This window comes from Meriones unguiculatus, chromosome 12 (assembly GCF_030254825.1).
Source record: "Meriones unguiculatus strain TT.TT164.6M chromosome 12, Bangor_MerUng_6.1, whole genome shotgun sequence".
Taxonomy (NCBI): domain Eukaryota; kingdom Metazoa; phylum Chordata; class Mammalia; order Rodentia; family Muridae; genus Meriones; species Meriones unguiculatus.
Window position 1 is genome coordinate 68,387,897 of NC_083360.1, and position 25,763 is coordinate 68,413,659.

Sequence of the window (25,763 nt, forward strand, 5' to 3'; positions counted from 1 at the left end):
TTCAAGCTATACTCCCTTGAAAAACAATTTAAAAAAAAAATCAACCAAACTAACAAAACTTGATAGTTTTTCTTTTCTGTTCTTTCTTTTTCTTTAAGGGCTAGGACACTACCCCAGCTTTTCTAGCCCTCCTGGGTAGTGTTAATAGTTTTACATTTCCATGCCTTAAAGACTTGCAATATAAAAAGCTTTTCCCAGCGGTTAGGGGATTCACTTTTGGAATCCAGTGTTCTCTAAGATTTTTGCATACTGTATCTAAATACTTTTTTTTTTCTTTCAGTTTTTCAGATCACGCGATGTGAAGACAAACGTACCACTATTATTCAACCAGTAGGCCTCATTTAAAATGTATGTTAATTGTGGTCTGGGATGCTTAAAATACGATTACTCCGATACACGTTCTAGGCCTGCAGACCTTGAAAGCACTATTCAAAAGAGTCTCAGTGAGTGAGGGCAGCCAGTAAAAAGTGTTCACCTCTACGGACAACCAATGTCATACGGGCGGAGGAATCTTAGAGTGGAGATTCTGTAGCAGTTTTTGAGTATGTTTAAAACCGTGGCACGTTAGTCTTCCTTATTCTAAGTCAACCTATATTACTGCTGCCACTCTCGCACACCCTCGGCTACTTCTGTGGGCGGGAGTGAGGGCCTGGTGGATTGAGGAGAAATAATTCACCCGTTGGAAAACAAGATATTCCCCTTAATCCCACCCCAGGGCGAAATAAAGAGCTCTGGAAACCCATCTTACCCACAGTAGCGTTTGCGTGCGTGCATGCCTGCAGTTTCCTAAATCATAACGAGGAAATGCAGGAGCCACTCGTTTTCTAAGGCAGCAGGTTTAGAAACCCGCTTAGACTTTTCACAGGATCGGGGAGGAGGACTCTGAAGTGGACACCTTCAGAGCTGGAGAGAAAACTCCAACTCCAAGAAACTAACCCGTGGGTGGAAAAGCGAACTCTCCCCTCCCCCCGCCCACGTCCCCACCGGGACAGGTCTCCCTTCTACTTCGTCGGACCGATCCGATGCCTGAGAGCACGCGGGACCACAGCCGCGGCGCGCTCGGCTCTGGAGGGCCCTTCCTACCTGGTGCAGGATGCGGCTGCGGCCCTCCGCGCTGGCTCCTCTCCAGCATCAAGAGCAGGGCCACGACAGCCCGCGCACACCTCGCTGACCTGGGTGGCGAGGATCGCGGGAACCGCACCACGAAAGCCCTCACCCGGCGCCGACCGAGCACGCTCCGAATCCTCACTGTCACCAAGAACAGACGGCCCATGCTCGCGCTGCCACGCTCCCCCGGCGGTCGCCTCGGTGTGACACGCGAGGTGAGAAGCGCCGCCCCCCGGCCCATTCTGTTAGGAGGCACCCCGCGACCCACGCGCCGCCCCCGGCCCATCTCCGCCCCCCGGGCGCGCCCCCGAGTCCCCAAGTCGCGCGGGAAAAGCTTCCCAGAGGCGCCCAGAGGGAGGCGCGCTGGGCCGGCGAGCGGCATCCGGGGTCCCCGCTGCCTCCCGCCCAGGGCACGCTCCCGCTCCCGCCCGTGCCGCCCGCCGCGCTCGCCACCGCTCGCGGCGACAGCCTGAGCCCGCGGGACGCGTGCGCACCGCCCGCCCCCTAGCTGCAGCCGTCACCTAGCGCGGCCGGCCGGGCAACGTCCCCGGAGCGTGATCCGCTGGGGCTCGGGTCGGCCACTGGCTTCCCAGTCCTCTTCCTCTAAGCCGGACGCCCCTCGGCGCGGCTTCCCCGGCTCGGAATCCAGCCCCTGGAGAGAGAAAAAGGGAAGATCGGAGAGGCCTGCCGTGGACCCGCCCCGCCAATCAGGACGCGCGCGGGCGTTTTGAACGCGAGCGCTACGCAGCTGCGCTCCTCCGGTGGGAACCGGGCGGCCGGAGGGCCCGAGCGAGCCCCGGGAACCGGGGCCTGCGAGCCGCTGAGACCGGTAAGGGTGGCCCGGCCAGGTCCCCGCGCGATCGGCCAGACACGAGGCCGCAGCCTGGGGACGGTGTTTATTTTCGGTTTTAAGGGCGAGCGCCGGCGGAGCATCCACGGCTCTTCCTCTTTCCCCGCCCCGCGTCTCCTCCCGCCCCGGTCCCCTCCCCCCCTCCTGGCTGCCCCCTTCCCCGCTGCCTCCCTCCCTCGCTGCGCCCCGCCACCGCGGCCCCCGCGGAACAGGAAAAGTGGGGGAAGGGGAGGAAGGAGCGGTAGAACGGAGGGCTGAGTCGACCCTGCCGGGCATCGGGTGTGTCCCGGCTCCGCGAGGGTCCGCGGCTCCGCGCATGCGAAATCGGGAAGTCGAGCCCAGGTTGCCTCTAGCTAGCAGGCCCGCGGCGGAGCTCTGGGGTCCGGGGCTCACGGGACAGAGGGCCATCTGTCTGGCCCAGCTGTGCAAGATGACACGGGACCCGGACTAGATTTCGGAACCTGGAAATGCGGCCCCGAGACTCAGTGGCTTCCCATTTATGTGCTCGGGCCTAGCCTTCTGGCTGCAGAAAAGTAGCGTCCACATCAGGGTGACAGCTGGTAGCTTATAGTGCCATCTCCAAAGGCCACAATGGACACAGGAGGATGGGATTAGCCACACCAGCCTAGTTAAGGCCTTGCTGTAACTGAGAGGTCAGGCGGGACCAGCTGCTGCTTTTCCATCTTCCCTCTGGTGTGTGTGGCTTTGCCGTAGATCCTCTCAAACCCAGGACTGAAGAATGGGTCAGCTACATGAAATGATATGTGAGCCCCTACCCCTGCCCCCAGCCCTGTAAGGACATCCTGAATATCAGTGTAGGGTTAAAACAAATCCCCAAACAATGCATGCGTTGGGTAAGCTTCACAGAGAATTTGAATTTTCCAAAACCTTGCTTGGCCCTGGGGCTCCCAGCCACCCCACCTGGAACCTTCTCCATCTTCACGAAGCTCCTGCTTTTCTAGGTATCTGGGAGATGAAGCAGTTTCCCCGCTTCCCAGGAATGTCCTTTGAGCAAGCGGGCTACGATAGCCTTTCTCTGCAGATAGTAAATTTAAAAATCTGGACTTTGACGTCCTGTCCCCTGTGGCCTAAAGTCTATTCTCTATGTGTTGCATGTGAAGGAATTGTGAATTTGCTTATTCGTGTAAATATAGTAATGAAGGTATTGGGGTCCCAAGAGGCTTTTGGCTATGTGCTCTTCAAAAAGTTATAACAATGAACTGGTAATGAATATGCATTTTTACTGAAACCTGAATCACCCATTTTATCCTCAGAGTTGCCCTTTGAATATGGGATTGTTGTCCTTATTTTACAGGTGACGAGACTGGGTCTGAGTGGCTCAAGCCTTGAACCCTATATGGCTTCACAATAGCAGGACCATCGTTGGACTACCTACCGAGAGGTGATGTCTCTTTCTGTTGCTCCAAACACGGGAGACTATTGAAAATGAGTTATCTGTGAGTCACTTTGTAAACAGAATCAGTGAAAACTGGAGGTTTTCTTTGCTGTCTCCCAGTGGCCTAGAAAATCGACAGTTTTTTTTGTCTCTTAAAAAAGGAAAGCAGTGTTATGTTTTGGATTAGCAAACCCATTCTGTAGTGAGGACGAGAAGAGAAAATATTCTCTTCCTCATGTAATGTTATGGAAAATGTTTAGCTCTCAGGGCCTTTTCCTTTTTTTGAGGGATTCTGGGAGTAGAACCCAGAGTTCCAGGCAGACACTCCTATCACTGAGCTTCTATTACAAAATTTTCTAGCATTGCACACACTCAAACTTAAATCCCTACAGACAGCAGACACCACAGGGCTTTTTGAGATGACTCTGCATGTACAGCACTTAACACAAGCCTGAGGACTGAAATCAGAGCCCTGTAATTCCACTGCCCAGGAGATTCCCCAAACAAGGTGGTTAGCTGGACTAGCTAACTCCGTGAGTTCCGGGTTCAAGTGAGTTCTGCCTTAATATGTCAAGTGGAGAGACATTTGACTTCACCTTTGACCTCTACACAGGCACCCCAAGAACAAGCATACACCCATCCTCCTCGAACATATTCACTAAAAAAATGGCCACAGAGCAACAGGGCATGGTGGCATATGTTTATAATCTCAGCACTTTTGAGGCTGATGCAGGAGGATTACGAATTTGAAGCCAGCCTGAGAGACCTTGTTCCAAACACAAAATAAAGACTGGGGAGATAGCTCAGTGGATAAAAGTGCTTTTTGTACAAGTATGAGAATCTAAGCTTGAATACCCAGGACTCATTTAAAACTGGGCATACTGGCCTGTTTCTGTAGTCCCAGTTTCCGCAGCTGGGTGGTAGGTGGAGAATCTTCTGAGGGCAGCAAACAAGGTGGAAGACAGCGGTCCCAGGTCTCCTCTGACCTCCACATACCGACTTACATACACAGACACTCACAAAGACTGAAAAATAAAACCGCCCCAAATTTAAAATAAAACTTTTATTATGCATTTAAGCACTCAAAAGATATAGATTTGAGATGCAAAAAAAAAAAAAAATAGGCAGAGAATATGATTACGTTAGCTACAGATGGCCAAGTAATAAATGAAAGGGTAATGTCAGCAGTCAATACTGTAAAGCAGAAACAATAGCATATAGCTGTAGGTGGCAGAGAGAAGAATGACAGGTGTTGTCACATGTACTCAGATTCAGGTGTTCCATCCTCGTAATTCATGTCAGTGTCCAGAACTACACAAACAACATGTGAAAGCAAACAGAATTATAGGGAACAGTGCATGGTAGATGTTTGTGTATATTTACATATGTACACATAAGCTTTGAATCAACAAGTCTAATCTTAAAGCTCATGTGTGAAAAGTAAATATGTTATATATGGGTATATACAAATAAGCTTAGGGAGATTTGTGTATATATATGTACATAAAAATTTTGAACATACATACATGTAGAGATGGATGTCCCTTTAGCTGCAGAAATTTCACTTCAAAGTATTTCTCTCTGTGCATCATGGAAGTGTGGGGGAAAAGGTACTTTATAACAGTATACAGAAGGAAAAAAAAGAACAAACACAAATGATGATGCATTGGTGATGTTTTATGTTTTCTAAAAACCATGACTCATTAGCCAAACCAGGACTCACCCACAAATACAAAATTATGTAGCTGTGAAAATGGAAGTGCCTCTGTACCTGTGGGCAGCAGGAGCTGTAAAAGAGCTCATGGGAGTAGGAGAAAGTAAGTGCTAGAATGATCCTACTTGTATTAAATGTGTGTTGGGGTACTCATGTTTATGATTACACACATTCCCACAAACATAGATGTAGTTTCTGGGATGATACTTTTGAGTAACAGTTACCCTTGGATATTAAGAATGGTTTAAAAGTCTCAGATTTTTTCTTTAATATTTGTTGCTTTTCTGACCTAACCACCACAGGTCAATTATCATTCAGTAAACCTGGAGCTGATTAGCAAATATGAATTTTTCCTAGTGTTTTCTGAGCCAAAATTGAGGCCCAGTTCTTTTTAAAAGGAAGAGGCTTTTAAACTTGTTGCCTTCCAGTAACTAATGGGGCCAACACCATCATGCCATAGATGTAATGAATTCTTGAAAGTACAATGGAGTGTCATTTAAATTTTTTTTCCCAGAAAGAATATAGCCTTCCCTTTCTGTTTACTTTAAGACTTAAACAGACTTGAAACCCACTGCAAATCCTAGAGTAGGCTTGTTGTGGTCACTCAGGATCAGTGGCTTCAGGTGGTAGCGGAGGATGATCAGATAGTTTTTGACTCCAGGAGGTATGTTCTCCTGGGAAAGAGTGAAGAACCCTTCTGTGCAGGAGGAAAATGGAAAGAGCATCCTAACCCCTAGATATAGCAGGGAGTCACCCACGTACACATCATCCCAGCCCTGGGAGAAAAAAACTGTTGTGCCAGCAGCCTACTGACCTGTCTCTGTATCTGTGAGTGTACTGTATTGTTACTGTTTAATGTTTTTGTATTATCTCTTCTGAATATATTATAAAATATGTAACAGCTACAGTGAAATTATTTACAGCTTACTTAGATTAAAAAATGTAGCAGCATTACATCTAAACTTTTCATATTAACCTCCAATTTGGCAGTTCACTGACATTTATTGCAAATCCAGATAAGGTGCTACCCTGGGTCTGATCTGCTGTGTGTAGCTCAGTACTACTTTACCAATCGGCACAGAAGAGAATGAAGTCCCCAGGGAAACATAGTTTTCAGGCACAGCAAAAAAAAGGCAGATTTGCGAACAGATAGGAACTTGGAATCTGCTCCAACTTGCATTTTCTCTTTGCCTGAATTCTTATACAAAGATAGATCAGAAAGCCTTGTCATAAGATCACACAAAAATCACATTTCAGTGTGTTATATTAACTTAGAACAGCTAACACTTACAATATTTTCTATATTGCACTTGCCTGCCTAATTTACTATAAGAAAGTAGGTCTGAGTAAGCATGAGAAAACAAAAGGCAACAGAAAAATCTGAACTAAGGGGAATTGAGAAAGATTTTAAAAATGAAGCCAAGTCTTTCTGTTGTACCGGCTTACATGGCTTACATCTGACTTCTCTGTTAATTTTTCAGTGAACCAGAGCAGTATATGGTTCAGGGGTAGAATTCGCAGTGAACTGATAAAGCATTCTCCTCTCCCAAGCATATTTATTCTCTCCACAGAATAGTCACAAATAAACACACATCTATCTATCTATCTATCTATCTATCTATCTATCTATCTATCTATCTACCTATCTATACATTTAAGCATATGCATACATCACTGTCTATGCTATGCAGAGATTAAAAAAGCACGGATTTTAATGATAATAGGATTGTAGAAAGAATCTAATATTGTTGTCATATTTATATATAAAAGAAATTGAGGTTTATTGAAGCCATGTGACTTACCAGCCACATGTTAAATTAATAATGCAAAGCAGCTTTTCTTCTCTTCCTTCTCTCTCTTTGTGCAGGGATTACTAATGGAATGGGAGGATATGTTGAAACTATTGAGGTTCAACTGCTACTGTTTCTTCAAGTAATTTTTAAATTTGAAATTATCTTAGTTTAAAAATATAATATAATATCTGTTCTGTGCAATCATCAGTAGTAATAATTGAATGCTGAAATGACACCAACTTGGGTTTTCATAAATTTAATCAATAAATATGCTAATAATAAGAATGTATTGAGCAAATTGGAATAGGGTTGTGGCTAGATGCTCACATGCCCAGGGGAGCAGGCCTCTGTGCATCTGGGGACAGTGGCTTCTGACATACACAGGACTGCTTCAGATGTCCCTGTGACTCTTGTGGGTATTTAATTCTACTGCTTTGCCTTTTTTAGGGTGACAATATATCAGCCGTAGTGAAGTCTATAACCTACCATAAAAATTAGCAGCTTCTGGTAGAATATAAAAGGAAATTAGCTTATTTTTCATTTAATAAATAGTCAAGGAGTAATGATGAAAGCAGTTAAAATCTCTATTGACTATCATGTAAATATATACGTAACTTATTTTTAATATTTTTCTGTGGAGGGAAATAGAGAATGTATTAAAAGTATATATGTGCTGAAGATCTGTTGTGTAGTCTAAGATAAACTGGTGGTCCTAGACAATGTGTTGTTTGCCATAATATTTTAAAACGTTCTTAAGTAACTCTCTCCCAAAATTATCTTGGACTTTATGAATCTTGGCCTCTCTTTGGAATATCTTTCATTTTTTTTCAGTTTAGAAATAAGTAATCTTATCTAGTAGAGAATAGCAAATTTTTATGATAATTAGCCCCTCCTCCCCAATATCGTTTTAGGATCTGTAACACTTTGACTGAGACATGGAAGTCACTACTCTTCTGTAATTTTTTAATGGAATGAGGGATGGGGTTTGTGACTGCCGTTAGCTCCATTTGTTTGCATGGATTGCGAAGCCACGCCCGTAGCTGAATTTAACAGTACTGCGTCCTGATGAACAGAGCAGCTCCACGCACTGCTAACAAACACACCATCCAAACCTGCGTGTCGGGTGGCCTTGAGCCTAATTATTTTTTTTTTTCATATGTCACCATTTCAGTATAACTAGGTGTTAATTGAGGTCCAATAAGGTTCTGATTTTGCTCTATTGAAAAAAACCTAACAAAGAGTGTGCTGCAGTAGTGTGGAGTTCATAATTTTCAAGGAGTGTTTTCCCACTAGTATCAAGTTGCCACGGAAAATGATCGTGCCACTTTTTCAAAAGTTTGGAATGAAACGACAGGTGTCAAATATCTGCATGTTAAGAGATGACCAAATTTCACAAGTCAATATCATTCAACTAGAAAATTCAAATATTTTGGGCGGAAGGACATAAAGGAGAAGCTAAGGGATTTTATAAATCAAATGAGAGGTTTATATATTATCACTTTTGTGATTTTTATTTCAAGCTATTATATAGTAATACATCCTTAAAATTATATTTTGGCCACTATTGCTTATTTGGTAATTAGAATTTCTTTTTCATTTTTACAGCCCAGTATGAAAATGAGCACTCCATACATAACCTTTGCTCAAAAATTTTCCTTACGATATATTTTGATCATGCTTTCCCCTCTTCTAATTTCTCCTAGAGCCTCCTCCCTTCCCTACCCACCCAACTTAATGTTTTCTATCTCTCAGCAACAACAACAAAAACAAGTAAAAAAGCAAAACAACCCCCAACCTACAAAAAGAAAAATCAAAACAAATAAGCAGACCTATGAAACGAACAAAAAAATGTCAGACAAAATAAAACAGTTCACAAAAAATACCATTGAGTCTGAGGTGTCTTGGCCAACTACTCCTGGGCATGGAGTATGCCCAGGAGGTGTGGTTGATGGACTGGAGACACTGTATTGGAGGAAACTGATTTTGCCAGTGGGTATCAACTGCAGACAGCTTCGTGGTTAGACCCAGTGTCCACTTAGCTCTTTTGGTGCTTCAGCTTGTACATGCTGCCACAGTCTCTATCCGTCCTGTTGTATCTGGAAGAATTTCCTTGGTGTCATCCAGCTTCTAACCCCGCTCCCAACTCTTCCAATCTTTCTGTGTCCTCTTCCACACAGCTCCCTGAGCTCTGGAAGGGAGAGGTTTGATAAAGATATCCCAGTTAGGACTGGGTATTTCAAAGTCCCTCATTCTCTGCACATTGTTAAGTTGTGGCTCTCTGTGTTCCCATTTATTGCAAGAAGCTGCTTCCCTGGTGTTGGTTGAGTGAGGCACTGATCTATGTAGGTGTAGCAATATGTCACTAGGAGGCATGTTATTGTTCCTTTATTATTCTGCTATGTTGCTTTAGCAGGATAAGAGTAAGTTTTTCACTAGGCCATGACTTATTTTAGTTTTAGATTCTTGGCCCCATTAGCAGTGTCAGGCATGTGTTCCATTTCATGGAATAACCAATAATGTACTTTTCACCATAGAAAGAATCTATGATTTTTTTTCACATCCTAAGTTTTTCTTTTCAATTTGAATTTTTTTTAGTGATTTCTGTTTTCATATCTTAAAATGTTTTCATTTCATTCAACTATTTGTGCTTTTATAGTATTCATTAAAGCACTTATTCATACTTTTTAAGGTCTTTGAATGTACTTATAATTGCTATTTTGAATCTCTTGTGCTTCAGATAAACTGAATTCTTGGTGCCTATTACAATGGCTACTGGCTTCTGGAGGCGGCAGATTGTCTTGGATGTTAGTGCTTTGTGCTTGGATCTAGACATCTGGAGTTTTGATGTTTAAGGTGTTCCTTGGTATAGAAACCTGGTTTCATTTTTGTCAGATGAGTGATCCTTCTGTGGTTGCTGTGTCCACTCTGGGTCTTAGGCAAGTATGGTAGCTGTGGGGTTTCTTGGTAGTGTCTTTCTATGGGGTTGATGAGTGACACGAAGGAATGGAGGTGAGCTAGCAAGAAAGTCTGAAAGGGGTGGTAGGAAAGTGCTAGGGGTACCGGATTGTACCAAAAGATGGAGTCTTCTGGGAGTGCAGTTGGTATGGGAAGAGGGACCCCTCCAAGCAGACTGCTACTGGGGTAAGACTAATTATGGAGAGGGGAGTGGAGGGCAGGGAAAGCAGTGAAAATCTCCCACCCGCAGCCCATTGGAGACTGGGTGTGACCATTGGGAGACTGTGGTAGAAAGTGTTTATGTGGGTCAGTGTCTTACATAAAAGAACGGGGATAGGCTAGAAGGGAAGGCTGAGAGGCTGGACAGGAAAGAGTTAAAGGGCATTCTGGGTGCTCACCAAGCGGTGAAGTCCCCGGGGAATAGAGGCTGAGTAGGAGGAGGCTCCCCTGCAGCAGGCAAGATGGAGATGAAAGCTTTGCTCTGATAATTTTGAGTTTTTGAGTTTCTTTGGGGAGTAAAAAGCATGCTTAGTGCAGTGTTTATATCTCTAAGATTTAATGTGAGAAGGGCCACCCCCAGAAGGTAAAAGGGAGATCATGTATTTCTGCCCTTTAGAAAAAAAAAAAACAAACCTATTTCCCCATGTATCATTCATGATTTGGAATACAGGATGATACAGTGGAAGCTAAAGTGTGGTCTTTGTGTCGGGAACATCTGGAGTTTTTTGTCGAGGCAACATTAAAACCTGCACATCTGCAAACCCTTATGATTGTGTTTACCACAGTTTTTACTGGAATTAAAGGCGGAAGCAAACGTTTTCTGGTCAAAGTTTTGTGATGTGCTTCCCATCCTTGTGTCTCTGTGACTACCATTTAAACACCTGCTTCAGTGAGTTTCAGAGTCTACATACATAGGAGGATTTGTGACATTTGTCTTTCTGACCTTTCACCTCGCATAATGTGAAGTGATGAATGTGCTAACTAGCTTGACTCCAACCATTCTCCACTTGTTCAGGAATCCTAACATTTCGTACTCTACAAATGCATATGATTGAGTTACAATACAAACAGCAAGGTAGACTCTCCTGCCCACATGTAGGGCCTTATTGTTTCCTTAAACTTGATTTTCTATAAATAGGCATTGATATTTGCAATCATGAGTTTTAACTTTTTCCCCCTTGGATAATAATTATTTACAATCATCTTTGTATGCATTGGGCCAACTACACCTCAGATGTTGCATGATAGGGCTACAAAAATCAGTATGATCCAATTTGGCCATCAGGGTGAACTCCGTATCACCGGAGACAGAGCAGCCACTATTAGGTGGTTTGATTCTAGGACTGAGGATTATGTAGGTCGTCATAAAGGAGTGCTTCAGGTCAAGGTGAAATGGCCATTCTTCAGTTATTTCTTCAGTAGTTATTGGTTAAGTAAGGTGATGAAGTTGGGCTTCACCCAGTCTACAGTAAGTCAGCAGCTCTGGAGAGATTTCCCTGAGGGCTTGCTCTTTAAGCAGAGCTCAGGACTAGATCCATAACAAAGAGATGGAGAGAAAGCCAATTTAGAGGCGTGCTGAGAGGGGTGACCTGTTAGTGTAAATTCACACAGCAGGATGCTGAAGTGCTGCAAAAAGGGCATCTGCCTCTGACATAATCTGATTGGCCTGCTCTTTGATCACCTCCCTCTGAGGTGGGAGCAGCCTTACCAGGCCACAGAAGAGGACAGTGTAGCCACTCCTGATGAGATCTCATAGACTAAGATCAGAAGGAAGGAGAGGAGGACCTCCCCTATCAGAGGACTTGGGGAGGGGCATGCGTGTAGGAGGGGGTGGGAGGTTGGGATAGGGAGGGGAAGAGAGAAGGGCTTATGGGGGGATACAAAGTGAATAAAGTGTAGTTAATAAAAATAAAAAGAAACATTGCTAACCTCAATAGTTGTAATAAATTTAGTGAGTGTATTAAAAAAAAAAAAAAGGGCATCTGGTGTCAGTCCTGTCCCAGCACCAGCTGGCAGTTTAACCCCTAGTGGTCTAGTGCTGAGTTGTGGAGTGGTGAAAACTTACCGGAGGTACTGTGGTGGGTAATTTTTGTGAACTTAAGAGCCACCTGGGAAGAGGGACCCTCAGTTGAGGAATTGCCTCCATCAGATAGGCCTGCGCAAATCTATGGAACATGATTCCGTTCATGCGGTGCTACCCCAGGTGTGCTCCGGGTCTATGTGAGAAAGCATGCTGAGCAAGCCCAGAGGAGCAAACCAGTGAGCAGCCTTCCTCTGTGGTCTCTGCTTTAACTTCCTGCCTGGTTCCTGATTTAGCTTCCTTTGATGATGGACTACAGTTGTAAGTCAGATAAACCCTTTCCTTCCCCAAGTTGCTTTTGGTCGGTGTTTATCATAGCAACAGAAGGAGGCTAGAACAGGTGCTTAGCCCACGTGTTAATGGGGACAGCATGAGTTAATGGGGACAGCGAACTTCGTGAGATTCTGCCCTCTCAGGCTCCCCCTCATCATGATGCAGCCAGAAATCCACATCTGGCCCTTGGGTATCAGTCTTTCTAGTCTCCTGTTCCACAAGCCAAAGAAGTTCCAGTATTTGTAAGCTTTAAAAGACCCACATTGGGGGCTGGAAAGATGGCTCAGAGATTAAGAGCACTGGTTGTTCTTCCAAAGGTCCTGAGTTCAATTCCCAGCAACCATATGGTGGCTTATGACCATCTATAATGAGCTCTTCTGGTGTGCAGGTGTTCGTGCAGGCAGAGCGCTGTATACATAATAAATAAATTTTAAAAAGGAAATATTAAAAAAAAAGACCCACATTTTGGGGCCAAACTGACTTACTTTTGCACATCCTGGAAGATTTAAATGTTGAAGGAACAAGTGAGTTTTGAAGTATGCCCAGCATAAACTGTATTAATAAACATGTTGCCCTTTCCAAGAAGATGTGATCTATTTCTCAACTCAATATATTTCTCAATATATTTCTCTGGCAATATATTAATTTGGGAAAGAGTCAATAGGGAAGTTTTGTGTTCTGAGTTCAGAGCCCCCCCCCTTGATGTCTCTACTTTCAAATTGCTTTTCTAGTTCCTCATCTGTATTTTAGATGAATATTCACTATACCCCACATCCAGAAACAAAATATAAATCTTATGGTTTACTATAAGCAAGCAGATTTTAAAAATAAGCTATTGAAATATAGAATATAGTACATAGAAATATAGAATATTTTACAAAGGACAAGCAGTGAGCACTCTGAAGCTTTTTGACATTTGGGAGTTAGTGGTGAATCCATGGAAGTACATTAACATCTTAAAAATTTGTGTGAAGATATGAGTGTATGCCAGGTATGGGTGCCTGCGAAGGTCATAATATCCTGGACCTGATATGGTTGCTGGGAACTGAACTCTGTAGAACTTCAAAGGCTCTTAACCATGGAGACCTCACTCCAGGCCCCAGATTTGTTTTAGCTTTTTTTTTGTTTTGTTTTTTAATTTTGTTTGTGTGATTGTGGTGCGTGCCCATACATGCAGGCTCCTGCGGAGGAAGGGGTATTGTGCCTCCTTGAAGCTGGGGTTATAGGTGGCTATGAGCCACCTGATGAGTGCTCAGAACTTAACTCATGCTCCTTGAGCTCCAGCCTAGAAAATACACTTTAATGCCACATTTTCCAAATCTTGGTCTATCTATACTGTTTATTATTTATTCAAACAGTGTATCAATTGTTTCAGTGCTGTAATGAATCGAGCCCACTGGAAGCCCCACAGAGTGCATCCACAATTGGTTTGTAGACACCAAGGCTGCCCATGAGTTGTTGTTTAATTTAAGTTCCTACTCAACTTCCGTTTCTGTAACCTTTGCGACATAGCCCTTGGTAAATGACCAGATAAACACACCTAGCATTTAACATGACAGCTGGAATAGTTGCCCTGAGAAACCAATCAGAAGCCATGGACAGAGAAATAAACAGGTTAATGACAAAAGCAGCACCAGGAATGTGCCCTGTGTGTCCTGTCATAGTTCCATGAGAAGCTGTACTTCAGGGAGCATGCTACAAGCCCAGTGCTCAGGAGGCTGAGGCAGGGGTATCCTGACTGAGGTTAGCTTGAGTTACAGAGGAAAGTGCTGCCTTAAAAAAAAAAAAAAAAAAAAAAAAAAAGGAAAAAACAAAAGCACAAACCCAAATCAACTAACCAACCCAAAACAAAGGGCATGTCAATCTCACCTCTGCTGAGGACCAGAAGTTACACTGTTAAAAGTTTTCCCCGTTAAATACACTGTTACTAAAGAACAACTCAAATGTAGGAAATTCCTAAAGGGATTATGAAACTATTTACAGAGAGCAAATCACTGCATACTATGATTCACCATTGGGTTTTGGACATGTTGAGTCTATTGGGACCCAGACCCACAGAGTTTAGCAGAGATCTATTGTCTTCTTCCACTATTTTCCTGATGGAGCTGGGGTGAATCCTCAGTTTCTATAGCATGCCATTTGGCAGGCGAATCACCACAGATGACACAGTGCGTAAAGCCTTGGACCCACTTCAATGCTTCTGCTCCAGTCTCAGGTTTTCCTTCTAGATCATCTGCCTTTGGAGTTCACGGGGGGGGGGGGGGGGAAGGTGCTCACTGCCCCCACCCGAATGTCAGTTACCACTTCCTCCAGTTCCCACCACAGCATCAAGAACTTCCTGCGTTATTTTACACCTGAAAGATAAAGGGTCCTGGGAACTTCACACTAAATCTCCTTGGTGAGCCCTTTCACTTCAGAGTGAGGACAAGGAGCCAGATCCAGCTGCAGAAAACACTTTGGACGTTATTTCTGATTGGCTTTGCCTTCCTGGGTAGGGTTCAAAGTTCTGCAAGGCCTGCAGGCAGTGCGCAGATCCTCTTCATGCTCGCAGTCTTCCTAGATGGGGCTGGGGAGAAAAAAGTCCTTGGAGAGGCCGAGGGGACCCTCCATCAGTCTCCAGTGGCGGCGTGCAGATACCTCGCAATATCGCCGTGGCCCCGCTCTTCGGCCAAGTCCACCGGCAGGCGGCCCCAGGCATCACACACATCCAGCCGCGCCCCTGCCCTGTGCAGCACTACAAGCGTGTCCAGGAAGCCCTCCCGAGCCGCATCATGCACAGGTCTGGTGAGGGTGGCGGGGTCGGCACAGTTGGGTTCTGCTCCGTGGAGCAGCAGCAGCTCCGCCACCTGGGCGCTGCCCATCATCATGACCTGAGGGAGAAGGAAGAGAGCTCAGGGTGAGTCTGGGTAGCGGGAGTTGGGGGCTCCGCATGGCCGTGCCATTTTATAGAAGTCTGTTACCAAAGTGAAGTTTCCAGCAGGAGGCAAAGGAGCTTGCAAGCCTCAGGTATCTTGTTTCTTGTTTGCTTACTCAGTCCACTCTCCACCCATTACAGCCTAGGCTGAACTCAAAATAGATTCCATTTTATTCTCTACTAAGCACTAAGAAAGGGCGGGGAAATGGCTTTATTTCTTATACGGAACACTGGGCAAGAGGGGTTTATTTTACTAAGTGATTTGTTAGCTCACTTTGAACTGGGTGGGTAATTATTTTTCTTTAATTTCCCCCCTTTTCTTGAAAATAGACCCTTTCCCTCACATAATTTATCCTGATTATGGTTTCTCCTCCCAGTTCCTCTGCACCTCCCCTCTCATCCAGACCGATTCCATTTCTGTCTCCTGTTAGGAAACAATCAGGCGTCTAAGGGATAATAACATAAAATATAAGAAAATAAAACAAAAACTAATACATTGGAATTGAATAAAGTAAACAGAAGGGGAAAAGCACAAGAGAAGGTACAAGACTCAGAGACACACTCAGGAGTCCATAAAAACAAATTGGGAGACATAATATATGTATAACAATGATAATACATATAATAATAAGTATAGACATTATAATATGTATATATAATATACACATATATGTATATGTATACACATAAGATACATAATGTATATGTATATATGTATACATACACAGAGGACCTAGTGCAGATCCATGCAGACCCTGTGCATTCTGCTTCAGTCTCTGTGAGCTCATATGAGCTTTGATGAGTTCATTTAGAAGACCTTGTTTTCTTGGTGTTCTCCATCCCCTCTGGCTCTTACTCTCTTCTGCTGCCTGCGGGACTCCCTAATCCCTGAGGGGAGAGGTTTGATAGAGACACCCCCTTAAGGATGAGTGTTCCAAGGTCTCTCATTCTGTGCATATTGTCTGGCTGTGAGTTTCTGTATCTGTTCATATCTGCTGCAGGAGAAAGCTTCTCTTATGGTGGCTGAGCAAGGCACTAATCTCTAAGTATAGAAGAATGTCATTTGAAGTAGTTTTTTATTGCCACTTCTTTTTTGAACAGTACTGTTCGGTTTTACCCTCGATCCCTGGACTATTTAATCTCTGGTTCTTGGTCACCCTAAGCAGTGCCAGTTATTGGTTGCATCTTGTGGAGTGGGCCTTCAGTCAAGTCAGGTATTGATTGGCTGGTTGCTCCCAGAAGGCGTGTGCCAACCACTGACCTAGCCTATCTTGCGGGCAGGACACCAGAAACCAAGCTTAATAAAGTTTTATATTGTTTCCCTCTATCCCTTTAGGTCTAACCAACCACAGGTGCTGGTTAAGTTTGTCAGCTTGACGCAGCTACTCATTTGGGAAGAGGAACCTCCGCTGAGAAAAGCCTCTATCAAAAAGCCTCTATTGAACTGTGGGCAAGGCTGCGAGACATTTTCTTGATTAAGAAAGAACTAATGTGGGAGGGTCCAGTCCACTCTAGGTGTGCTGCCCCACAGGTCATCTTGGAAGGTGGAAAAAAGGTGGCTGAACTTGAACCGGAGCAGCAAGCCAGTAAGCAGTGTTCCTCCGTGATCTCTGGTTCAGTTCCAGCCCCCGGGTTCCACTGTGGCAAGTGGAAACCAAACAAACCCCTTTCTCTCCAAGTTCCTTTTGGTCATGGTGTTAATCACAGCAACAGAGAGCAAACTAAGACACCACATAAACTAGGTACTCCAGTGGTGATTGTCGTTTAGAACTTAGAGCAATGCTTTAGAAGAGAAAACAATAAACAGGTCAGTTTTTAAAAAAGGGTTTGCTTCTTCAATGTCATATATGTCTGCATTCAAAAATTAGTTGTACTCTGATCATTTGAGCTAAAAGTGGAGATCAGTGGAAAGTTGTCATATTCCACACTTATATTACAATGCAGAAGGAAATTATTTGTTGTAAATGTTTAGCACATTATAGCATTTTAACCTAGCATGATATGCAGCTGAAGGTTTAGATATACAGTGAAAAGACACTGTAATGTGAAATTAACATTCATTTATATTGTACAAAATCTTTAATGTTAAGTAGTATTTTTCAATATAAAAAGATTGTCTAAAAAGTGAGGCTGGTACCTATCAAATTACAAAGATGCATATTTTAGGAAAAAAAAAACAAAACCCTGGTGTTTTGGAGATGTGCTCCCATAACAGCTGTTTGTGATTGTTGTATACTATGAAATATTTGCTTCCACATTTGAAGTTAATAATACAACAGTCTCTGGAATCTAATTTTCCTTAACAGTCACTGGCTCATTTGCTCATGTGTCAGTTTTTAATCACATGAACATTTAGAAACCGTCCTTCTTCCTTCAGAAAACACAACAATTTTAGAGAGGTAAAGGCTATTTTTCTTTTCTTTTAGAGAGGTAAAGGCTATTTTTACAGCCACAAACATATTTAAAAGTTCTCATTCTCAGTAAAGAAAATAGTAAATAAGAAAATCTATTTTTACAATGTCTTTATAATCACTTTACAATATTTTTGTTGTTTTAAGATATTATTTTGTTAAACGCCTCTTTTTCTTGAAGGCTCAAGAGTAATGAAAACTTATTTTCTCAAAAATCTACACTATTAACAAGAGCCCTTATTTCCTTAGTCCCGGAGAGGGTCGGTGAGGTGAATAAAAAAACGCAGCTATAATAGTTAACAAAAGGGCACAAAACCATTGTGTTAGATCTTCAAGAAATAAAGTCAGTGCTAATTAAAGCAGGATGAGTAAACACTGAACAAATGTATCTTAACAATTAAGACAATGTTTAGGGAACCCTCTTCCGTTCTGAAGGGATTCAGCAGCTCTGTTGGGAGGGCTTTGCCTGTTTGCCTGGAACACTGAAAGACTACATTGTTACTGCCCTCACACAAGGAATTAAATGCTGAGTTTGGGAAATCCTTGGTCCTGTGAATGCGATTAGGTTTACGAGAAAATAAAAAAGAAAAAAGATTTATACCGTTGTTTAGAAGGTCACAGCGCACTCTCTCCCTCCATGCTCTGCAATTTTGTGGAATTCCCTGAATCCAGGCCCTGTCACTGGTAATCTACTCTTTTTTATCGTGGTCCTCTCTATCTGACCTTTCCTTTCCTATCATAACAAAGATCCGGGGAGGCTGGGGACGTTGCTCAGGGGCTGTAGCGCACTTGCCCAGTGTGTTCGGGGCTGAATTCCAGACCCAGCTTCGCAAACGAAGAAAAAGCCAATCTAATGCAGAGGGATTTTTCGATCGTTTTTCTTTTTCAGGATTTTTGCTCTGTCCAAACCTGCCTCCCGTCCGGCGGCCGCACAAGTCCAGCAGCAGCGAGCTGCCCAGGAGGTGCCCGGTCACAACTCGCAGCCGCGGAGGGCACCGCGCTCGCGCGCCCCCTGCCGGCGGGACCCGGGGCGCCCCCGCTACCTGGATCGGGCGCCTTCCGAAGCGGTTGACGGCGTTGGGATCCGCGCCGGCTTCCAGGAGCTGCCGCACGGTCTCCACCTGTCCCCGCGCCGCGGCGGTGGCCAGGCCCGCGTCACTGCCGCCGCCCAGCATGCCCTTGTCCTGTCGCAGCCCGGTCCACCGCAGGGATGGTCCTCCGCTGGCGGTGTGATTGCCGCAGCCTGGTCTCTGAGCGCCTCGCCTCTCCGGGGCCCCAGCGCTCTTCCCGGGAACGCGCGGGCTCCAGCGCTAGCGCCTGGGAACCGCAAAGCAGGCGCTGCCGACTCTGCGTTCCTCACCGCCGCCGGCCCCGCCCCCTCATAGCACGCCCGCTGGGCTAACCCCGCCCATACAGGGTGACATCACGAGAAAACTGGGGGGGGGGGGAATGACCTAGCCGCCGAAGGTCTTAGACGCATGCGCAGAACATTAAGCTCCGGAGTCTGGAACGGAACGCGGCCGGTTGGCTATTTTTGAAAAAGTGAGCCTTTGCACCCGGTAGGCGGAGACATTAATCGCCCGCTTGCAATCCGGTGGCCGAACGAGAGCCTTCGGGGGGGTAAAAAAATCCTCCCAGTTTCTGACATATCTGAAAGTGACAACACCTGTCACACAAGGCTAGTTCATCTCTAGTCGGAATTTGTTACGGAGTTTCACTTCTAGCATCAGACTGAGCAGTTTTCTTTTGGCCATGTCTTCCTATTTGGGCAGCCAGAAAAAGTAGTAAGACATCCCAAGAATCCTGTTTTGCATGTCTTTAATTTCTTTTTCTTTGAGCTGCGGTTGTAATTCTGAAGTTAAAAAATAATGCTTTAGAGACAGATCCCCAGCCCCACCCCACACATACGCAAAAGTAGATCATAAGAATTTTAAGATCCCTGGGTGTGTGCTTGTACTCAGCGACTTGGGAGGCTGAGACAGGAGGGTCCTTGGATTCCAGAAGTTCAAAGACAATCTGTATAATTAGCCAGGACTCCTTCCCAAACCTCTAGGGTCCAGTTCCACGTATGCACTGTACCACCTCAGCAAGCATTTGACTCTTAGTTATCATGTGTAATAAACAGCATTTATGCAGGATAATGAAACAATAAAACTTGGGTGTGGTGCTGGGCCTGTCATTAAACAGGCTGAACCTGTCATTAAGCCCTCCTCTGAAGATGCAAAGATCAAGTGCTGTGTTTCTCCCTAACCTTTCTAGGGGAGATGGAATGAACGCATTGCTTTAAAAATTTTAAATGTTATAACTGATGCTTTGGTGAAATAGGAAGAGAGCCATAAGGTGAATGTCTGTTGCCAAACAACTCTGGGATATGCTATAGGAGAAAGGCTGGGCAGTTCTTATCCTCAAAATAGGTTCAGAGTGCTTATGAAGACAGTATTAAAGGGGTACTGAGTGTTTTGTTTTTACGAACCAAAGACTTCAGAACACATCTGGAACCCTTCTGTCAGATTTCCCAATATGGAACTATTTGTTGATGGTTACTCCACTCTTAACTTAGTTCAGCAGAGGAACAGAAGTGTCCTTCTGGGTGAAACGTGTTTATAACCTGTTAGTTTTTTCCTTGGGAACCAGTCCCAAATGGATTTGCTGCACAGGTGTGCACAGGTAGAATGGGAGATGAAGGAAGAAACATGAGCAATGGGAAATCAGAGCTTCTGAAATGAATGACATTGGTGTTTTGCTAGCAAATGGAAGTACTAAGCCAGCGGGTTGATATTAATGGGTGTGAAACAAGTAGATTCATTCTAGGATATATATATATATAACCAGTTAATCTTTGCTACTCTGAAATTTAATTCATGGTTAAATGCAACACAAAGGCTCTCTCTCTCTCTCTGTGTGTGTGTGTGTGTGTTTGGTGTATGAGCATATGTATGTGTGTGCTCACACAGGGTAGCTGAGGATGATGAGTGTCATGCTGGACCACTCTGTCTTATTGCTTTGAGACAGAATCTCTCTTTGAACCTTGAGCTAGGCTAGTGGCCAGAAAGTGTAGAAGATCCTCTGTCTCTCCCCTTCCCCCAGCATTGTGGTGACAGCTCTGTGTTGGAGAATGCCTATCTTTTTTTTTTTTTAATGTAGGTACAGCCACCTGAGCTCGGATTCCCATATTTATGCAATAAGTACTTTTACCCATTGGACCATCTCTCTAGCCCCAGAAGTCTGTCTTTTCAAGATGTTGTAGGGACTTATTTTTAATGGATCTAGTAATTAAATTTAGTCCAACATACCTATATTAACTATTGACTATGTACTATGTTCTATTTTTTTATATGGGTAGAGTTTAACATGATATATTTACTGAGAGCTATATTTACAGGGTATTTTGAGATTCATGAAGAGTGGATATTAACTCTGGATGATGATGGGATCATTTTAGAGGAAGAGTTTTATTGAAGGGAATCTTATGTGTTTGCTTTAATTTTTTTTTTCAGTACTGATGACTGAACCCAGGCTCTTGTGTATACTGGGCAACTATTCTCCCATGAGGCTGCATCTCCAGCAAGTACCAAAGTCATTAAAATATTCACCACAATCACACTGCTTCATGTAATCTAACAGTGAGCTTTGGATTTTTCTGAAACTTGCAAAGTAAAATGTGCTTTGCACCAACTTCCAAGCTACCTTCTGTATAGTTAAATGTTTCTGCATATAAAAACATTTATAAATAGGAAAAGGCAAAAGAATTGTTTGCCTTTGAAGAAAGCACAAGAAAATTACAGTACTACAAGAAAAAGCCAATAAGCAGAATGACTGAAAATTCCCAAGAGGAAGAAGTGGGAGCTTTACTTCTCAGGGTGAAGGAAAGCTTTTGGGGTAGGGGCACCGCTCGCCCAGGACGCGAGCGCGGTCACCAGTACCAAGGACAGCGACAACCTGTCCAGCCGGTCTGGGTGGTCCTCATCCTGTCAGAAAACACAGAATTTTAGGCACAGCAACCTTGACGGTTTAAATGCCCTGTCCCCCACCCACCACCTCTGTAATCCCGGTATCCAGGAAGCTATAGCAAGAGGATTGTGGCAACTTTGAGGCCAGCCTGGACTACAGGGTGAGGCCCTGTTTTAAAAGATACCAAAGGGGGAAAAAAAACAAACAGGAAACACCCCAAGGAAACTCAATGGGCTTTCCCCACCAAAACCAACCTGCTCAACTTGTTTCCCAGATATTACTGTTATTTAATATTATATTTATAAAGAATAATATTCACTATATTTGAAAGAAGAAAACAACAAACATTCTATTTCCTCTTCCAAGTGCCTTACAATTATTATTACATTCTATCTCCACAAAGCTCCTATGTAACATACACTGTTATCATAATTTTACAGATAAGACAAAACGATTAGAGAAATAAATAACTTGTATATTACCTAATCATTGGAGGTGGGATCTTACCTGTGTAGCTCCAGAGCCTCTGGCCTTTACACTAAATAGCAGCTGTGGTAGGCTCAACAGGAAAGAAGCAATAAATGGCAAGCAGCTATTTCCTACACTACTTTTTTTTTTTTTCAGGTAGCTCAACTCTTAATAGACTTGAACGATGATATTTCAAATGTAATACTGATATGATAGTACATTTGTTTTGGATAACAGAGTGAGATAATCAAGCATTTTATTTGTCCCTGGAGCCCAGCTGATTCCAGGATGAAGGACAACCTGATTGATTGTGACTCAGACAGTGAGGGATGAAGCTTCGTGGGAACACAGCTCCAACTTAAGTGTTTTAGCCATGTCTTGGTCGAGTAGAGCACTCATTAAGTGAGGAGAAAGACAAACCAAATGACAAACTGACTTTAAGTTCAGTTTGGAGATCAGTAGGAGGGAGTGAGTAAGATCAGTTCTAGTATTGTATATTATGCAGATCAATGAAAATATTTATGTTCTAGTTAGTGACAATAATATAGACTCATTATAAAAGTGTGACAAGAATTAGATAAGTGGCCAAGAGGAGCAGCGATGTAACAGTGCCAGTTGAGTGTTCTAGTACAGTGTTTCCAAGTGAGGAGAGAAGGAAATACAGAATCATTTCTGGGGCTTTTTCAAATTACATATAACCCACCTTCCCTTTAAGAGGCTTGGTTTTTTTTTTTCTGTCTCATTAGTTGCTAATTGTTAAGCCAGGATTCACATTACATCTCATTTTGTATCTTGTCACCATTTTCTTCTTTGCTCCTGCTCTCCTTCCTTTTCCTGTCCTACCTAGACTTTGAGACAGCATCTCAGAAAGTTGCTCAATCTGGCTTTGTTGTAAATCCCAGGCTGCTCTTAAACTTTTAACCTCCCAGTCTCAGCCTCCTAAGTGCTGGAATTATAGGCATGCATCACCATCAATGATTTCTTTGATAATGTTTAGGGGGCTGGGGAACCAAAGTATCTTGACTTTACTGTCTTCTTTTTCCAGGGAGACCAGCTCTAAAGAGGAGATGCTCTTCATCGTTACTTCATCATCTACATCCAAGAAAGTCAAGACAATCACTGTTTTTAAAATTCATTTGTAATTTTTCAAGATAGTGAGCTATCTCTAGCATGTTCTAAAAATGATTAATGATTTGAAGATTATTGCTATAGATTCAAATAGTGTGCTTCAGTCCTGTAGAATGCTTCAATCCTGTAGAGTTCTTGCTGGTCTGTAAGCCCTATCTTTTGTCAGTGGTCCCTGTAAGTTGGTTCCTAAATTCTTTTGGCATGATCCAAGTGGTCTTGCTTAAAATCTTTGATTTCTGGTATTACAATATGTTCTAGTGTTATCTTGCATGTTTCATGCTGTATACATATTATGAGCAACTTCTTTGAGGGGTGCTGGGTCTTTTTAGTAGGAAATAGTACTTAAACTGAAATCTGGGTATTACTAGAACATTTTTGCTTTGAGGTCGATCACTATATGTCTTTGTTCTTGTCTTTATATGCACAACTTAATTGGTTCTTAACTCAATTATGTATGTTTATTATGTATATTTTCAACTACATGAATAGCAGGGGGATGTTAGGTTAGCAATTCAGTAGCATAGGCCTTTGGCCAGGTATGGCCTCAAAGTGGTTGCCAAAACCAAAAAAGACATGCATTGGATAAATATCCAAATTCTCCCATAACATGCCTGTCTTTGAAAGACATATTTAAATAATATATTGGTAGTGAGAGATGTAATCAAAAGATTATTTAATAAAATCAAGAATTCTCTACCTCTATGGGATTTTTCCCTCTTAGCACATCGGTCATTCATTTTACACGGCTCAGCTCCACTCAGAGTTGGTGTTAGGCATGGTACATGGGTCTGTGTTGGCTTATTCACTTCACCAAATCGTCATCAACAAGTGTGAATAAAGTGCCCATTATATTCCAGACTCTCTTCTAAGTCTTTAAAGCACTCCTGTGACAAAAGAGGACAAGACCCCAAACAAGCCAAACCATAGCACCATTCCTTGGCTTTTACACTCTAGCTTGTACAGTAGTTTCTGTCATAAAAGAAATCACAACACAGGTCTGTAAAGTCACACTTGAAGATTATTGGGCCTGTGAGATTGCTCAGGAGGTAAGGGTGTGCCCAACCTCACAACCTAAATTCAGTTTCTGCATCCACATCAAGGAAGGAGAGAACTGATTCTTACAAATTGTCCGTTAATTTCTACAGGTGTGCCACAGCCCACTCCTCCCTATTCCCCCAAATTAATAAATGTAAACAAAATTGAATGGGTTTATATACTATTTAACACCCTGTGTGTGTTACACTTATAACAGAACAGGTTATGACTGGCTTGTGAGAAATGCATATCCAAATCATATAAAGTCATTAAGATATTTGTATGTATAAAAACAAAACTGTTATCTCACTACCTTATAAGCTGATTACTAAATCAGCACATCCGAGAAAACTTTGGCAGGATTAAAGCTTTCAACAAACAGAACTAGGTACCAAAATGAAGACAGAATTAGTTTTTTGATTTTTGTCATTTGTAGATTAGATGAATACTCAAGCATTTAGTAGTGAGAAATCTAGATATCACTACAAACCAAGATGTAGTTGAAGTGAAAGCCTTGAACAGAGGATGCTAAGCCAGAATTCAGTATCATTATGATGACGGCAGTTTTAGGATTTTTAACTCTGACACCCTCTCCTCTCAGAACCTTTGATGTGGTCCTCAATCTAGACAGTGAAAGTATCAAACTAATTAAAATCAAGAGTAAACAAAAGCACGTGAAACAAATTTAGGATTTTTGCTTTTACATACTGCCTTTAAATTAATACTTGAAAATTAAAAGTCAAAGAAGTATTAGTCAACCATAGTAGTTCACATTTGAAATCCCAGAACTCAGGAGTCTGAGGCAGGAGGATTGCTTTGATTGAAGGCCTGCCTTAGGTTATACAGGTGAATTCTAGGTCTTTCTGGCCTACAGAGTGAGACCTCATCTCAAAATGTGTCTTGTTGATTGTAATGAACTTTTCAACTGGCTTAATTTGACATAAAGATGATGACGCAATTTAAATTATGATGAATTTGAAAACTAATCTGTGGTTGGGAATCTGTCTTGAAGTGTGGGACCTATCGTAGAGTGAATCCTAGATTTATAAAATCACCATATTATGTTCTTTCTATAAAATTCTATCTCATCACAGCCAGAATGGTTCTCATCAAGAATACAAACAGCAAATGATGAGGATGTAGAGTAACTGAAACTCTTACTGTATTCTGGTAGGAGTATAAGCTGGTGCAGACACTATGGAATGATGCATCCAAGTTCCTTGAAACACTAACATTAAGACTGCCATATGATCTAGTTACATCACTCCTGTGCGTATTTCTGAAGGCTTCTATGTCAGCACCACAGGGATGCTTGGACTTTGTGTGCTCTGATGGAGTATTTACAACAGCTAAGATGCACATCAGCAGACAAGTAAGTGAGGACAGTGTGGTACTTACATATGATGGAATTTAAGAAGAATGAAGTTATGACATTTGCAGTTAATTGGATGCAACTGAAGATCAATATGTTATGAAAAATAAGTCAAAGTCATATGGAATCTAGATTTAAACATATATATACACATATGTGTATAGATGTATGTGTGTATAGAATATGAGACAGAAAGAGCACTGTGAGGGAGGGTAAGAGGCCTGAAGAAGTTTTGGTAATGAGGAAGAGAAAATGGTAATGGACGATATGCAACACAAAAGCATAAGAATGGGGAACTAGTAAAGAGGTAAATGAA

The 25,763-nt window shown here is 43.0% G+C and overlaps 1 protein-coding gene and 1 long non-coding RNA gene across 3 annotated transcripts; one reads left to right on the forward strand and one right to left on the reverse strand.

Annotated features, from left to right (window-relative positions):
* The first annotated feature begins 1,613 nt into the window (after nt 1-1,613).
* On the forward strand, nt 1,614-25,763 carry LOC132646831 (uncharacterized). 2 transcript variants are annotated; one of them, XR_009585153.1, is made up of 3 exons: nt 1,614-1,936; nt 3,273-3,359; nt 22,958-25,763. It is a non-coding gene; the product is annotated as an uncharacterized LOC132646831 (long non-coding RNA). The 2 variants fall into 2 exon arrangements; XR_009585154.1 differs by lacking the exon at nt 22,958-25,763 and adding an exon at nt 20,991-21,052.
* Nucleotides 13,479-18,880, reverse strand: Cdkn2b (cyclin dependent kinase inhibitor 2B). The gene is made up of 2 exons (XM_021647020.2): nt 18,537-18,880; nt 13,479-15,038 (listed from the first exon to the last, which is right to left on the reverse strand). The coding sequence occupies exons 1-2, from the start codon at nt 18,666-18,668 to the stop codon at nt 14,778-14,780; spliced, it is 393 nt and encodes a 130-aa protein (XP_021502695.1). The 5' UTR covers nt 18,669-18,880; the 3' UTR covers nt 13,479-14,777.

What these genes read in the sequence shown, in the direction of transcription:
- Cdkn2b (XM_021647020.2), bottom strand. Translation starts at nt 18,668, where the DNA reads ATGCTGGGCGGCGGCAGTGACGCGGGCCTGGCCACCGCCGCGGCGCGG. An exon ending in TCGGAAGGCGCCCGATCCAG is followed by an intron (nt 15,039 to 18,536) that starts GTAGCGGGGGCG and finishes CTTCTCCCTCAG; the next exon opens with GTCATGATGATGGGCAGCGC.